Genomic DNA, 18,441 nt, shown 5'->3' on the forward strand with positions numbered 1-18,441 from the left:
AGGAAGCGAGACCGTCGCCCTACCGTCCAGCCCAAGTGGTTGGATGATTTCTCTGGTAGGATTTGTGCATGCTGATGCTGACCGCGTCCAACAGCTTGGTTAATCAGTCCAGCAACCAGGAGGCCTGGTCGACGACCGGGCCGCGGGGACGCTAAGCCCCGGAAGCACCTCAAGGTAACCTCAAGGTATGGTGCAGTGTGTAGGTTCTGTTTAAGGGTTCTACTAGCCTCTCTCTCGGTTATATGTGTGTGTGTGTGTGTGTGTGTGTGTGTGTGTGTGTGTGTGTGTGTGTGTGTGTGTGTGTGTGTGTGTATGAATATTTGTGGCTGTTACTATGAACAGCATACCTCAAATCTCCCGCCAAATGCACAACTTCAATTTAAATGTTTAAATTGTTCGTGCGAGAATTTAGATTCGTTTGATTCAGCGACAATTTTAGTTAAAGATCTGAAGCTGTCCTTGAAACTATTAAACAACTGAGCTACAAGTGTGTGTGTGTGTGTGTGTGTGTGTGTGTGTGTGTGTGTGTGTGTGTGTGTAACAATGGCTGTGTTGGAGCAGTAGAGCGCTCCCCCTAACATTTCCCCCAGCCGAGTTGAAACCCATTTGCATAAGAACATAAGAACAAAGGTAACTGCAGAAGGCCTATTGGCCCATACGAGGCAGCTCCTATCTATAACCACCCCAACCCACTCATGTACATGTCCAACCCAAGTTTGATACAATCGAGGGACCCCACCTCCACCACGTTACACGGTAATTGGTTCCACAAATCAACAGCCCTGTTACCGAACCTGTATTTACCCAAGTCTTTCCTAAATCTAAACCTATTCAATTTATACCCATTGTTTCGTTTTCTGTCTTGAGTTGATACTTTTAATACCCCTGTTAATATCCCCTATGTTATGTCCATTCATCCACTTGTAAACCTCTATCATGTCACCCCTAACTCTTCGCCTTACCAGTGAATGCAACTTAAGCTCTGTTAATCTTTCTTCATATGAAAGATAAAAAAAAAAGATTTAAAAAAGCCTCGGACAGTGAGCCTCTTCCTTAACTCCTCAACCCTGTTCACCTAGCAAGCTGTGGGAGTGGAGAGTTCTAAGCCTGCTTGAAAACAGTCAGGAGTCACCTATCTACCTTACTAAAACTAAAGAGAGGAGGGAATCTACTCTTGTTAATGTATTTTTTTTGTATCACTAGTACTAATAGTCACAATAGTAGAAGTAACGTAACGACTACTGTAAAAGTAGTAATAATACAACCACTGTACTACTGCTACTGTGCAGGCGATGAGTCACAATAACGTGGCTGAAGTATGTTGACCAGACCACACACTAGAAGCTGAATCGACTTGAGAATGGTCCAGGACGGACCGAAACGTCGTCGTCCCTTCAACTTCTAGTGTGTGGTCTGGTCAACATACTGCTACTGTAATAGTAGTAACATAACATTTTTAATCATTACAATGAGTACGCTGAATCTTCCTCAAATTATAAATAATTGGTCAAATTTAATATCATATAAACCTTCAAGCAGCGTCAGGTCTTTGTGCTTTGTCCAAAATTACATAGACTATCTTGAAATTGAAATTGAAATTGAAATAAGTTTATTGAGGTAAAATACACACAAAGGGATGAGGTAGCTCAAGCTATTCTCACCCCGTTCAGTTGTACGTGTTAATATATACATAGACACACATCACAAACAATAAACATATTACCAAACATTCTGAGAGATAAACATATACATTTCCTCCTTCACAAGTAGTATGTTATCAGACGTACACACAAATACTATCTTGAGATGATTTCGGGGCTTTTTAGTGTCCCCGCGGCCCGGTCCTCGACCAGGCCTCCACCCCCAGGAAGCAGCACGTGACAGCTGACTAACACCCAGGTACCTATTTTACTGCTAGGTAACATGGGCATAGGGTGAAAGAAACTCTGCCCATTGTTTCTCGCCGGCGCCTGGGATCGAACCCAGGACCACAGAATCACAAGTCCAGCGTGCTAGCTCGGCCGACCGGCTCCCACCAGACTATGGATAGTGCTCAAAATTAGGCGCGGATATTTAGGCCTAAACACTATTAAACGCCACCATCTTTCATAAATGCATTTTTAAATCCCACAACGTAGCAATATGTCGAGCGTTTCTAGGAAGCTTGAAATCACCATTTTTGCTGAGCAGCAGCTGAAAGTGGTCATGGAAATTTGCTCGGTCAGCTGTGTAAATCGTCTTCCTGTGAAACGTTACATGCAAGACTTCCTGGGATATGTTCCTTACATCCTGCAACTCTCATAGTTTATGTAAAGTTGTTCAGATCCTGCGCGTTATGTTAGGTGCCACGGCTCCTGCTGTTCTTGTAAGGACAGCTCGCAAATTCTTGTTAAATGGGATTATCATGTCCCAACTTTAAAGCTGAATTAAGGGTAATAAGATATAAGACCCAGTGGAGCTGCTGCGAGCTACTGCGGACGTGCTGGTGGTAACGTTAGGCTGTTGAAGGGTGTGCCGGGCAAGCTCTCTCAACCTGATCCGCGCGCGGGGTCCCTCTGCTTCTCCCAACTGTATTGTTCGCTCTGAGATAATCAGGGTGGGCAGAAAAGTATCTTTGACACGCTAGGCAGACTACCATCAGGACTCCGTCACGCCTCGTCATTTCTTACAAGAGAGCTTTGATGCGTATCGATGTCTCTTGTGTGCGTTGCGTCACGCGTGATCCATGCCATCGCCACACTGCTGCTGGTGGTCTGTCTACCCTAACCTTTCTTGTTTTTTTCTCTATCACAGACGTGGTTACACAGTTACAATGCTAACCAGCATATATACATTTTCTTCTGTCCTTCATGAACTAGGTTAAAGATCTGTTAAACATATAGTTCAGTGATTTATTGAACAATCAACCACAGAAAGCGATTGTAGTACTTTTAAAATGCAAATCTAACCTGCAAACATAAATACAAGATAATGTACGTTCTTCTCGATGTATATACACTAAAGGTTTACTCTAGTGACAGTGAAATATAGTATACTTGCTGGTTGGTCAGTAAACTATTGTGGTGGCGTTAATTACCAGAGGTTGTTAGGTCCAACACCAAACTATTGTTTATTGTTTGTGATGTGTGTCTATGTATGTACTAACACGATGTACTGAACTGGGTGAGAATAGCTTGAGCTACCTCATCCCTTTGTGTGCATTTGACCTCAATAAACTTATTTCAATTTCAATTTCCAAACTAACGATACAAAACTATCCTATAAAACAAATCTAATATTTGATACATGTTTACCATCACAATAGATTTAATAGACAAAATAATATTTTAACGTCATACAAGCAAGACTCGTGGTATAGGTTGCCAGATGAAGGACACAATCAACTTCGACAAGTTAATGAAGATTTTGCTTCGTCGAAAAAATAACAAAGGGTTTTGAGAAAGTGGAAGCCCACAGGATCGCGGTCCTGTTTATAGTCCACCATATAAATCATCACATGCATGTTTCATGACCGATTTAATCATGTTATCGGACCATAAGGCTACCTGGAACCTCACAGCAGCCTAGCGCGCCATTTCCATGTAATTATGGACGTTAAGCGCCTGCGGTCATAGATTGGTGATCCCTTTGACCGATGGTATATTCACAGACAGATAATTTTTACTTTATTTTTCTGGGTCATTGCATAATATAGACTTAGCAGTTTACTTGCTACTCAAACGGGGTTACTTGTTAAAACACTTGGTTAATTAGGTAATAAAATGGAAATTCCAGTAATATGGAGAACCCGCTGGCTAGCAGAGCTGTACGGGGTAGTAATAATAGCCTAAGCTACTCTATCCCTTTGAGATGTATTGTATTGTCTCAATAAACGGACTTCAACCTGACGTCATAATATTTATGTTTTGGCTATGATTTTTATTTTTTCCGATCTCCGTGCATAAGTTACGCTGTGTTTTATCCACACAGCACAGCGCCTATGGGCTGGCAACGTCCACACACACACTATACCCAAACACCAGTTCATCATTGTTGTTGTTGTTAAAGATTCGCTACCTGGAACAAAAAGTCCAAGTAGCACGGGCTATGGTGAGCCCGTAGTGCCTTACCAGTTCATCAATATTTGAAGTAGTATGAACCTACGGCCTTTACCCTGGCCATGTTATATTGACGCCACGACCTTATTTACCTCGGTTATATTGTATTGATGCCACGACCTTGTTTACCTCGGTCATATTGTATTGATGCCACGACCTTGTTTACCTCGGTCATATTGTATTGATGCCACGACCTTGTTTACCTCGGTCATATTGTATTGATGCCACGACCTTGTTTACCTCGGTCATATTGTATTGATGCCACGACCTTGTTTACCTCGGTCATATTGTATTGATGCCACGACCTTGTTTACCTCGGTCATATTGTATTGATGCCACGACCTTGTTTACCTCGGTCATATTGTATTGATGCCACGACCTTGTTTACCTCGGTCATATTGTATTGATGCCACGACCTTGTTTACCTCGGCCATATTGTATTGATGCCACGAACTTTCTTCCGTCTTCTCAGACGTTCATTAAACGCATAAAAACAATCACTGTGGGCACACCTTGAACGCCTGTAAATTGAAATCACAGGTAACACCGGTCAGACCAGGCTCCAGTGACCTGTAAAAGGTATATATAGGGCCAGTAGGCACACAGTATACATTCACTAAAAATAAAAAATAAAGTCTACCACTTACGGGCTATTCATGCCCGTGCCACGTCCTGGTTGGCTTAATCCTAATCAATCAATCAATCGACAGTAGGGCCGACACCTCCCGTTCCCCATTTTAGGGTCATATACACGTCCATATAAAACAAACACCACTTTCCTCCCTTCATCCCCCCCCCCCAAAAAAAAAACTGTTTGGAAAACCCAAACATACTCTTCACACGTAAACAAAGCTATACCCAAAACCATAATAGGTGATATATTTAAATTCGAATGATATATTTGGTCCACTACATAGTTGAGATGCAGAGTGTAAGCAATAAACTATCTATATGTTCAGGGAGTTGAATAATACAGTCAAAGAAGGTTCAGTATACCAGGGAGACTTGTTACTGCAATATAATCATTTACAGAGTCTGAAACAGGAGCTGATAAACTATGCATTAAGTTGCTAGAGTCTGAACTAGGAACTATAAATTAGTTCCTAGTTGCTAGAGTCTGTACTAGGAACTAAGTTATTTAAAAGCCTCATCAACTTGTCATCTCCACTAGCACAACGCATTTTGTACACTATGATTTCTAATGGACAAAATACAAGATACTATGAAAAGCAGCGTGAGTTCGCGTGATTTAACGCCCAGTATTATATTTATACCACGACACTGTTTACCTCGGTCATATTGTATTGATGCAATACAATATGGGGAACCCTTTGAGAACGTATAGGGACAACCCGTTCCCAACGTCACAAAACTGCTGTACTAAATTGCCCGACATTAACCAACCCCATAACGCGCGAACAGCAAATAAGACATCACGGCAATATCGCGAGCCGTTACCATTTTCAGTACTAACAGTTTTTGGCCTTAGGGGTCCAAAATAGGTCAAAATGTTGTGTATACTGTTCAGGAGAACGGATTCATAGGGATGAATGGCGCAGAAGCTGACTAATACTTAAAGCTGTGTATGGAGTCAGCCTCCACCACATCACTTCCTAATGCGTTCCATTTGTCTACTACTCTGACACTGAAAAAATTCATTCTAACGTCTCTATGGCTCATTTTGGGCACTCAATTTCCACCTGTGTCCCTTAGTACGTGTGCCCCCTTAGGCTACAAGTATAAAAAGGTGGAAGGGAAAGCTACAAGTAGCTTACCACGAAAAAAAAAGAGCCATTTTAACATGTTTATCTTGTTGTTGTGAAGTATACAACTGACTTGATAAGGCAGAATTAATTAAACAGGTAGAATTAATTAAATACTTAATGTTATACAAAACATTTATTTGCCCATCACAATATATATGATATACTACGAGCTATGTACAAGTTTAAAATACACTTTCTCAAAGATTAAAGTGTTCATTAAATATTCAGTGGCATAAAGGAACAAGTTACAAAGGCAGACAAGCGCCTTGTGTTTAAAGCCGCCCCTGTGCACCTAGCCTAATGAAGTCACAACCTTAAACGAGCTACTGACATCCGGAAAGGCACCTTTCCCTGTGCTAAAGTATATATTATATATATATATATATATATATATATATATATATATATATATATATATATATATATATATATGCGAACAAGCCTGAATGGTCCCCAGGACAATATGCAACTGAAAACTCACACCCCAGAAGTGACTCGAACCCATACTCCCAGATGCCACGCAACTGGTATGTACAAGACGCCTTAATCCACTTGACCATCACGACCGGACATAATGAGGTGATAGCCGAGGCTATTTGAACCACCCCACCGCCGGCACTCGGATAGTAATCTTGGGCATAGCATTTTACCAAATCACCTCATTCTTTGGGGCACACGTGAGGAACACAAATGCGAACAAGCCTGAATGGTCCCCAGGACAATATGCAACTGAAAACTCACACCCCAGAAGTGACTCGAACCCATACTCCCAGATGCCACGCAACTGGTATGTACAAGACGCCTTAATCCACTTGACCATCACGACCGGACATAATGAGGTGATAGCCGAGGCTATTTGAACCACCCCACCGCCGGCACTCGGATAGTAATCTTGGGCATAGCATTTTACCAAATCACCTCATTCTTTGGGGCACACGTGAGGAACACAAATGCGAACAAGCCTGAATGGTCCCCAGGACAATATGCAACTGAAAACTCAAATAGCCTGGTTCAAATAGCCTCGGCTATCACCTCATTATGTCCGGTCGTGATGGTCAAGTGGATTAAGGCGTCTTGTACATACCAGTTGCGTGGCATCTGGGAGTATGGGTTCGAGTCACTTCTGGGGTGTGAGTTTTCAGTTGCATATTGTCCTGGGGACCATTCAGGCTTGTTCGCATTTGTGTTCCTCACGTGTGCCCCAAAGAATGAGGTGATTTGGTAAAATGCTATGCCCAAGATTACTATCCGAGTGCCGGCGGTGGGGTGGTTCAAATAGCCTCGGCTATCACCTCATTATGTCCGGTCGTGATGGTCAAGTGGATTAAGGCGTCTTGTACATACCAGTTGCGTGGCATCTGGGAGTATGGGTTCGAGTCACTTCTGGGGTGTGAGTTTTCAGTTATATATATATATATATATATATATATATATATATAATATATATATAATACACTTCTCAGCCTACCATGCAAGGCCCGATTTGCCTAATAAGCCAAGTTTTCATGAATTAATTGTTTTTCGACTACCTAACCTACCTAACCTAACCTAACCTAACTTTTTCGGCTACCTAACCAAACCTAACCTATAAAGATAGGTTAGGTTAGGTTAGGTAGGGTTGGTTAGGTTCGGTCATATATCTACGTTAATTTTAACTCCAATAAAAAAAATTTACCACATACATAATGAAATGGGTAGCTTTATCATTTCATAAGAAAAAAATTTGAAAAAATATATTAATTCAGGAAAACTTGGCTTATTAGGCAAATCGGGCCTTGAATAGTAGGCCAAAAAGTGAGTTCTGGCTACTAGGTACGACATATATATATATATATATATATATATATATATATATATATATATATATATATATATATATATATATATATATATATATATATATATGTCGTACCTAGTAGCCAGAACGCACTTCTCAGCCTACTATGCAAGGCCCGATTTGCCTAATAAGCCAAGTTTTCCTGAATTAATATATTTTCTCTAATTTTTTTCTTATGAAATGATAAAGCTACCCATATCATTATGTATGAGGTCAATTTTTTTATTGGAGTTAAAATTAACGTAGATATATGACCGAACCTAACCAACCCTACCTAACCTAACCTAACCTATCTTTATAGGTTAGGTTAGGTTAGGTAGGCGAAAATGTTAGGTTAGGTTAGGTTAGGTTAGGTAGGTTAGGTTGTCGAAAAACAATTAATTCATGAAAACTAGGCTTATTAGGCAAATCAGGCCTTGCATAGTAGGCTGAGAAGTGAGTTCTGGCTACTAGGTACGACATATATATATATATATATATATATATATATATATATATATATATATATATATATATATGTATATATATATATATATATATATATATATATATATATATATATATATATATGTATATATATATATATAAAGCCCCTAATAAACCTCCAGAGGTTGATATGCCTTAAACCCAACACCAAACCATATCTAAATAATTCAGGCAGTAATTTTACAAAGGTTTAGAAATATATAAGCAATACAGATTTGCTTGAACTGTAAGATAAATTTAAAATTATTAATGATAGCTCTTAACATATCTAGCATGAATAAATTCCCATTCATGTCTCCTGTTGCAGTAGTTTTTTATTTTTGTTTTTGTCAATATAAAATCCTTAATATTATTCACTTGATATTCCGCAGTCCTTCGGCAACCACGAGTTTGACGATGGCGTGAGCGGTATCGAGCCCTTCCTGGAGGTCATCAAGTTTCCAGTGCTGGCAGCCAACATCGACGACACCTACGAGAAGTCCTTCCAGGGGAAGTACAATAAGTCGACAGTCTTCACCATGGGAGCACACAAAGTTGGAGTGGTGGGTTACCTCACCACAGAGACAATGGTGAGTTGATCGTAAGATAATTTCACAGTATATTAACGCTGCTGACCGTTCCATTTCCTTTTTCTGCGTGTTTTTCCCAGCGGGTAGACGTTTAACTGGTATGTAATTTCCGTTATTGCAAAGATAATTCTGGGTGAAAGTTTGATTTCTCAATTGTTTTATTTATTAAGAAGATTCGACATGGATTTTCGCGTTATTTACTCATGAAGTATTAAGGCATAGATGGGGTTAGGCTTCCATTAGGAGTTTATATGATTAAGGAGTATGAGCTGGATACATGGGTTGCACTTGCATGGGTTTTTGGGAGGTCTTCTACTCTTCAAGCCCGGCCCAGGACTAGGATGACTTGTGATTACTTGGTCCAACAGGCTGTTGCTTGGAGCGGCCCGCAGGCCCACTTATCCACCAGAGCCTGGTTGGTCCGGAACTTCTCACAGAAAACTATCCATTTTTTTATTGAAGACAACCAATTTTGTTCCGGCAATATTTCTTATACCTTGCTGGGAGGATACTGAACAACCGAGGACCTCTGATATTCAGACAATATTCTCTTTGCCTATGGCACCTCGATCTACTCTTCACTGACTCTATTCTGCATGTTCATCAATATCGTTCGCTCCAGTATGTTGTTATTTTTCTGTGTAAATTAGGGATTTCCTCCAGTATTTTCCATGTGTATATTATTTGATACCTCACTCGTCTTCTTTCTAGAGTACATTTTGAGAGCTTTGAGACGATCCCAAAAGTATATGGTACCTTATCGTGTGTATGTATGCCATATATGTTCTCTGTACTCTATTTCAGCAATTTCTCCCGCTCTGAATGGAAGAATGAGTATCGATCAGTACTCAAGGCGGGATTGCACAAGTGATTTCAATCGTATAAGCATTGTGATGGGATTCCTGGATTTGAAGGTTCTCTTAATCCATCATTTTTTCTAGATGACGCTATATTTACTGGTTATGCTCCCGAAACGAGATTTTGAAATAAAGTGTGTGTGCGTGTGTGTGTGTGTGTGTGTGTGTGTGTGTGTGTGTGTGTGTGTGTGTGTGTGTGTGTGTGTGTGTGTGTGTACTCACCTATATGTGCTTGCAGGATCGAGCATTGACTCTTGGATCCCGCCCAAATGTGTGTGTGTGTGTGTGTGTGTGTGTGTGTGTGTGTGTGTGTGTGTGTGTTTATTAGGCTTCACAAGGTTCTTTAAATATGATTACATACAACCTCAACACATCAAGGGTTCAACACGTTGGTTTAGCATCAGTTCAGCATGGGATCAGCACAACATGACTTCACCAATATCAACAACACGAATTTAACACAACGCGGGTACAATACCACACACGGGTACAACACCACACACGGGTACAACACCACACACGGGTACAACACCACACACGGGTACAACACCACACGGAAACAATATCAACACATTACAGGCTCGATATAAAGGCACATATACCTCGTATTGCAGAAAAAAATGAGACACAACATTACACACATGCTGCAACTCAACACAATGAAAGTAGACAGCCACCTTGACGTGTTGCAGCCAACCAACAACAGTCTTATTTGTGGGTGTCTTAGTATATGTGTGTGTGTGTGTGTGGGGGGCGGGGGCCTTCATTCTCTTCCATTCCTCTATATCTTCCCTTTTTTTATCGCCCCTTTTCTCGTGCCACATTATATCTCTGTCACTGTGGTCGATCTTGTCTCCCACCTGTCTCACTTGTTTCGTTACTGCCCTTTGCACACTCATTTATCATTCATTCTTCTTCACTACCCTTATCATCATGCCCTGTCCTCCATTCTCCTACACTACCCTTGTTCTTCATCAGTTCTTTCCGCATTATGAATAGAAAAATGAAATAATAATTTTCAGGTTTGGTAACTAATTTAACACAAAGTTACATTTCTTTTGACAACGATGTGCTTTGCATGAAATTGACAACCGACAAACATCAAATACTCTTGCTTCTAATACCAATTACATTATGGAGAATACACATAAATAATATTGAAAAAGCTTACCACACTTATTAGTAAGTGCAATATTAAATCTCATTTTCGTAGGCTTCATTCTAATTTTTTTTTAATATTAACCTTACATATGTATTGAGACTTTCCTTCACTTTCACTACTGACGTTAATGATAACGGCATTAATAATAGCACCCACAGCATTTAATATTGGAAAGCCTAACAAAGTGAGTTCTGGCTAACTGCTCATTTATAAATCCTCTCTAATTCCAGGGTCATTATAACAGTAATTGTCATTGTTTCAGACGTCCATGCTCTGATAACCAACAGGGAAAATTAATGTCTATAAAGTACTGGGCTCGTTGTCTGTATAATGTGATTTTATAGTTTAGTTTAATTGATTTATTATGCTCTCATGCTAATCCTTTAAGTGGTAGTGGACCCCATACTCATCCTGTAGGTGGTAGTGGACCCTATACTCATCCTGTAGGTGGTAGTGGACCCTATACTCATCCTGTAGGTGGTAGTGGACCCCATACTCATCCTGTAGGTGGTAGTGGACCCCATACTCATCCTGTAGGTGGTAGTGGACCCTATACTCATCCTGTAGGTGGTAGTGGACCCCATACTCATCCTGTAGGTGGTAGTGGATCTCATACTCATCCTGTAGGTGGTAGTGTACCCCATACTCATCCTGTAGGTGGTAGTGGACCCCATACTCATCCTGTAGGTGGTAGTGGACCCCATACTCATCCTGTAGGTGGTAGTGGACTCCATACTCATCCTGTAGGTGGTAATAAACCCCATACTCATCCTGACTAATATTTCTTCAATTATTTAACTTAGGCCGACCTCGACCAGCGTATGACCGTCCCGTAAACCAGACCATTTTCCCCTGCAAATTTTGGTGAGGCTAACCCCAAGCTTCTGGCCTCCAACTTTGGACAGGCAGAAAGACGGACAAACATTCTAACTTTTTATATATAGACTGAAATATGCTATTTTCATCAATTTAATCCACCCCCGTCCTCTCATAGTCACCAAAAATGTATATTTTGCGTTTAGTATATATATATATATATATATATACTGTATATATATATATATATATATATATATATATATATATATATATATATATATATATATATATATATATATATATATATATATATATATATATATATATATATATATATATCCGTGTCTACTGATTAAGCGCCACGGGAAAGGAATAAAACTGAGTTAAAGTCTTCAGATCACTTGTTCTCTACCCAAGCTCTCTTGAAATAAGTAGAATCAATAAAGCAAATTCATTGGTTTCAATAACTTAAACGTGGCAGGTAAGTGAACATAACTGGGCAAATGGCTCTTAGAGATAGCCTTACACTTACGTTCAGGAACCTGTCCCATGTTAAAGCTGCATTTAGGATATACCCCATATTAAAGCTGCGTTGAGGATATATACCATATTAGAGCCGCGTTGAGGGTCTGCCCCATATTAGAGCCGCGTTGAGGGTCTCCCCCAATGCTTGAGCTACGTTGAAAATAACCCCATGCTAATGTCCTCACTTTAATAAGGCTTTATCGAAATCCTCAGATTAGGCAAAATTGTAATTAATTTTGTCAATAAAGATGTTAATAATAATAATAATAATAATGCTAATGTGTGGTGTGGCCTGCCCTCCCGCCCAGACTATAGCGAGCCCCGGGAAGCTAATCATCACAGACGAGGCCAAGGCGGTGCGCGCGGAGGCCAGGAGACTGAAAGCGGCGGGTGTCGACATTATCATCGCTCTGGGACACTCCGGCTACAGGAAGGACCTGGAGATCGCCAAGGAAGTAGAAGAGGTGGATGCTGTGGTCGGCGGCCACACCAATACGTTCCTCTACACTGGTGAGTTTAGTGGCGCTGGATTTAAGAGGACTTGGAGTCCTCTTAAATCCTCCTCTTGGGTTTCTATAGGTCAATGGACTTAAATAGGCTTTAAACGCCTATCAACGGAAGATTGTTAAGGATAACACAATAGATTACTGACCAACCGGCAAGTATACTTAAGCTCTAGACTAAAGTAAACTGAGATTATACACCGAGAAGCGGTTTACATATATTGGAAAAAAATCTAGTTTAAGTGTCTATAGGTTATATAACGGAAGCCTTCTATCTTTTAAACTATAATACAAACACAATGGTATGGTTTATTGACCATGTACGGTAATTATTTGTTCATACAGTTGGCCTAATTAGAATTTTTTTATTGATTTAGATAGTGATGAAAAATTACGAAGCGAGGCTTGCCAATCGTAACAGGAACACTTGAACACAAATTCTTTATCGATATGTAGACAAATTGTGTAAGAATCATGATCACTAGGGGTAACTATGCCAAATGTGAATATAGTCCTCGAGTTCCAGATGACCCTTCATCTCCTGCCCTTCAGGTGAAAACCCATCGACGGAGCCCAAGGTGGGAGAGTACCCAACGATCGTGACCCAGGGGTCGGGGAAGAGGGTCCCCGTGGTCCAGGCCTACGCTTTTGGCAAGTATTTGGGCAAACTGGTCCTCACCTTCAATCATAAGGGAGACGTGATCGCCTGGCGAGGCAACCCCATCCTCTTGGACAACACCATTGAGCAAGGTCAGTGAATACCCAATACTGCAGGCGATGAGTCACAATAACGTGGCTAAAGTATGTTGACCAGACCACACATTAGAAGGTGAAGGGACGACGACGTTTCGGTCCGTCCTGGACCATTCTCAAGTCGATTGTCTTGATTGGTCCAGGACGGACCGAAACGTCGTCGTCCCTTCACCTTCTAGTGTGTGGTCTGGTCAAAATACCCAATACTATTATGCCAGCCCAGCCTCCAGAGGCCAGATTCACGAAGCAGTTACGCAAGCATTTACGAACTTGTACATCTTTTCTCAATCTTTCGCTGCTTTGTTTACAATTATTAAACAGTTAATGCGCTCCGAAGCACCAGGAGGCTGTTAATAACAATAACAACAGTTGATTGGCAAGTTTTCATGCTTGTAAACTGTTTAATAAATATAACCAAAGCCGTCAATGATTGAGGAAAGATGTACACGTTCGTAAGTACTTGCGTAACTGCTTCGTGAATCTGGCCCCAGTTGTGGTAGTACTTATAGTAATGATGAGCACCATAGTACATATATACCGACGTACAACGCAATTAGAATGTAGAAATCTGTACTATTGAAATTTTGTTGCAAAGACAACCTAAATTAACCTAACCTTCCTGGGCCTAATACACGCTATCTGAGACCTACTATAGTACATATGTGTACTATAGTAGGCCTAGGAATATTTAAGTTTGTTTTTTTACCATCACTTTGGGGACTATAAAGTGAATAGTACCAAATTCTACTAAGTGCTTAGTACGTCAATGTTTGTACTATGGTACACATAGTTACCAAAATTTTCCTACCACCAGCCCGTAGGAGAGTTTGACAGAAAGTTATTTGATAAGGTAAGAGTAGAAGTTACCTTGAAGTGTTTCGTTTCCGGGGCTTAGCGTCCCCGCGGCCCGGTCGTCGACCACGTGAGACCGTAGGATAAAGAAAAGGAATAAGATAAGAAGGAGTAGGTGTAGGAAAGGGTTGAAGTATGGGAACAGATGTGAAGTATGGATAAAAGGGAAAGTATAGGAATAGGTATGATGTAATGGAATAAAAGGGAAGTGTAAAAAATAAAAGTAGAAGGCAAACTGTAGAAGTGAGGGAATAAAGTTGAAGTACAGAAATAAGAGAAAGCTGCAATAGGCCAAATGACCAGCGAAATGAGGTGAAATAGAGCCCAAAGAGAGAGCAACAAAGTTGCCACATCACGTTTGTTAAGTAGGTTAGGTTAGGTTAGGTTAGGTTAGGTATGTAAATTAACTTTCCTCCACTCTATTTTCCCTTACACAACTTGATAATGATCCAAAACAACCGAACAGTGGTCAATTCTTTTACTTTCAAACTTGTAGGTTAGGTGTCAGAGATTATATGTTCTTTGTTTACCATTTGTGGATTGTCTTGTCAGGCACCTTGAATGAGATGTTGCTGTCTTGCCTATATATTGATATCGTTGGGGCTGACAGTCCCCAAGTGGGCACGTGCAGGCATAGACGACATTTGTCTCCTTTAAGATGTGTCGTTTAGTGTTGGGAGTGTTCTTTATGAGCAAGAGAGCGGTCTTCTTGCTCTTGTAGTAGATTGTTAACTCCATCTTCTGGCAGGGGTCACGTTTCTATTATTAATGTCTCTCAAGACTCCTTCCTCCGTTAAACGGCTGAGTGAGAGAGAGAGAGAGAGAGAGAGAGAGAGAGAGAGAGAGAGAGAGAGAGAGAGAGAGAGAGAGAGAGAGAGAGAGAGAGAGAGAGAGAGAGAGAGAGACAGAGAGGGAGGCAGAGAGAGAGAGAGAGACACGACGACGACAGAAAGAGAAATGGATAGAGACAAATAAAGGGAGGTGAGGTGAACACATATCACAAACAATAACCCTCTACATGTCATCAAGTTAACCCACAAAGAATTACCGAGGCGCCCCACTCCGTTTATTCAATTCCCGAGGTGTGAACGTGGGCCCCTGGGATGGGCTCCACTGCACAGCGACCCCCACCCACCCACAGACACACACACACACACACACACACACACACACACACACACACACACACACACACACACACACACACACACACGCACGCAGTGGGTAAGGTCAGCTCTCTCTTTACTCCTGGCGTCAATAGGCTCGCTTCCCCTCAGACTGTAAGGGCGTGCAGAGAGAAGTGAACGTAACAATGCGGCAAGAAACTGCCTCATTGTGATAGACGTGTACAATACCGACAACTAACAAGGAGTCATTACATTTGAAGACCAACTGGTGAATAGGCAGGGTTCCATAGACATAAATATAATGCTGAGGATATATATTGCAACCTTATCAATCAAGGGAGAGGTATATGGTAGCATCGACAATAACAAAGACTGTGCAACATTCGAGGTGAAGAAGTCTTGCATCTTTCAAGAGGGAAGAACTGCAGGTGTCCCTGGAAGGGTGAGTGTATGAGTAGCATTGCCACAGGGTGCTAGACCTGCAGGTAGGGGGGAAGGGGTTTTGTGCGGGATCATCATGCGAATAACAGGCACTGGAGCACATCGTAGGCCCTCGTGCGATGTTTGGGTATCGTCGTAGGCCCTCGTGCGATGTTTGGGTATCGTCGTAGGCCCTCGTGCGATGTTTGGGTATCGTCGTAGGCCCTCGTGCGATGTTTGGGTATCGTCGTAGGCCCTCGTGCGATGTTTGGGTATTGTCGTAGGCCCTCGTGCGATGTTTGGGTATCGTCGTAGGCCCTCGTGCGATGTTTGGGTATCGTCGTAGGCCCTCGTGCGATGTTTGGGTATCGTCGTAGGCCCTCGTGCGATGTTTGGGTATCGTCGTAGGCCCTCGTGCGATGTTTGGGTATCGTCGTAGGCCCTCGTGCGATGTTTGGGTATCGTCGTAGGCCCTCGTGCGATGTTTGGGTATCGTCGTAGGCCCTCGTGCGATGTTTGGGTATCGTCGTAGGCCCTCGTGCGATGTTTGGGTATCGTCGTAGGCCCTCGTGCGATGTTTGGGTATCGTCGTAGGCCCTCGTGCGATGTTTGGGTATCGTCGTAGGCCCTCGTGCAATGTTTGGGTATCGTCGTAGGCCCTCGTGCGATGTTTGGGTATCGTCGTAGGCCCTCGTGCGATGTTTGGGTATCGTCGTAGGCCCTCGTGCGATGTTTGGGTATCGTCACAGACCCTCGTGCTATGGTTCGAGCCCCGTCTGAACACTAAGCAGCAGCGGCGACCATGTTGCAGGCGATAAGGGAATGACTAATAGGCAAACCAATTTAAATTTGAAAGTCAGATCCGACAGGCGAATTTACTGGGCGACCTGTACATAAAACATCAACTATCTAGGCAAGGTTGTTGTGCTGAGCACCAGGCGAGAGATTACCATGCGCCCCGCATCCTCCAGGTCATTTGTTTTTGCATTAACATGTTTTGGTACATCTGCAGGTACCTTAGATTACCTAGCAGTAAAATAGGTACCTGGGTGTTAGTCAGCTGTCACGGGCTGCTTCCTGGGGGTGGAGGCCTGGTCGAGGACCGGGCCGCGGGGACACTAAAGCCCCGAAATCATCTCAAGATAAACAGCTTTACAAAAAAACAAACAATGCAGTAGCTACGGTTTACTCTAGACTCTCAGTTGATATATAAAACGGCAGCCTAGCCAATTAACATAAGTTGCAGATGGAGGCACACCGAATGTATATATATTTGTCAAGACTTGAGACACTCCAGTGCTACAACCCTGCAAAGTGTGATTCATTTAATCAAGATTCCCAGCTCTATGGTGTCCAATTACCACCCTAAACTTTGAGAAATTGTAAACGGGTTTTCTAATGGAACTTTAGGATGCGTGAGTGAGTCCGTAGGAATAAACTATACAGTCCTTACCGACGGTACGAAGAGACCTCGAATGAAGCTGAACTAACAATGTCGTCAATGTAACTACCTTGGAGGGAGCCGAGCGGACAGCACGCTGGATTTGTGATCCTGTGGTCCTGGGTTCGATCCCAGGCGCCGGCGAGAAACAATGGGCAGAGTTTCTTTCACCCTATGCCCCTGTTACCTAGCAGTAAAATAGGTACCTGGGTGTTAGTCAGCTGTCACGGGCTGCTTCCTGAGGGTGGAGGCCTGGTCGAGGACCGGGCCGCGGGGACACTAAAGCCCCGAAATCATCTCAAGATAACCTTCCTGCCAATTACAGCCCCACTCCTGTGCCAGGTAAGTCCACCACTGGCTCACCATAACCTATGCTACTTGGAACTTTTGTTCCGAGCAGCTGAATCTAAAACAACAACAATCTCTCATTAGGTCTACGGGGGAACCCCAGACCCATTAATATATTCCTTCCGTTCTCACTAGTTCTACGACACGGACTCCAAACCCATCAATAGCTTATCAAAAATGTTGTTCAGGTGGGGCCAGATTCACGAAAGCACTTACGAACGTTTACATCTTTTCTTAATCTTTGGCGGCTTTGTTTCCAATTATTAAACAGTTAATGAGCTCCGAAGCACCAGGAGGCTGTTTATAACAATAACAACAGTTGATTGGCAAGTTTTCATGCTTGTAAACTGTTTAATAAATGTAACCAAAGCCGTCAAAGATTGAGGAAAGATGTACACGTTCGTAAGTGCTTTCGTGAATCTAGCCCCAGGTCCCTGCACAGTGAATGGGCGACTTGTCCTTGTAGAGGACCTGATCCACTACTAAAAAAATATATATATAATCTGAAACGTCTCGAGCGAGCGAGTGAGAAAATGATGCAATATATTGTCACCAAAAGTTTGTAGCTTGTGAAGAATAACAATGACACGCAACCTGCGCAAAATCACCCACGTGTGAAAAAAACAGAAAAAAACATAGGATATATAAACATATATAGGACCGGTGGTTGGGTTTAAAGCCTAGTATATAGGACCGGCAGTTGGGTTTAAAGCCTAGTATATAGGACCGGCAGTTGGATTTAAAGCCTATTATATAGGACTGGTGGTTCGGTTTAAAGCCTATTATATAGGACCGGCGGTTGAGTTTAAAGCCTAGTATATAGGACTGGTGGTTGGGTTTGAAGCCAAATATATAGGACTGGTGGTTTCGTTTAAAGCC

General features: G+C 42.0%; 1 protein-coding gene across 1 annotated transcript in view; it reads left to right on the plus strand.

Moving 5' to 3' along the window:
• The window catches only part of LOC123745619 (snake venom 5'-nucleotidase), a 64,255-nt gene that overhangs the window by 33,143 nt on the left and 12,671 nt on the right, over positions 1–18,441 (plus strand). The window contains exons 3-5 of the mRNA XM_045726348.2: positions 8,558–8,755; positions 12,427–12,628; positions 13,174–13,371. Coding sequence (XP_045582304.1) covers positions 8,558–8,755; positions 12,427–12,628; positions 13,174–13,371 — 598 coding nt within the window. The remainder of the gene's footprint in view (positions 1–8,557; positions 8,756–12,426; positions 12,629–13,173; positions 13,372–18,441) is intronic.

This window comes from Procambarus clarkii, chromosome 71, assembly GCF_040958095.1.
Source record: "Procambarus clarkii isolate CNS0578487 chromosome 71, FALCON_Pclarkii_2.0, whole genome shotgun sequence".
Taxonomy (NCBI): domain Eukaryota; kingdom Metazoa; phylum Arthropoda; class Malacostraca; order Decapoda; family Cambaridae; genus Procambarus; species Procambarus clarkii.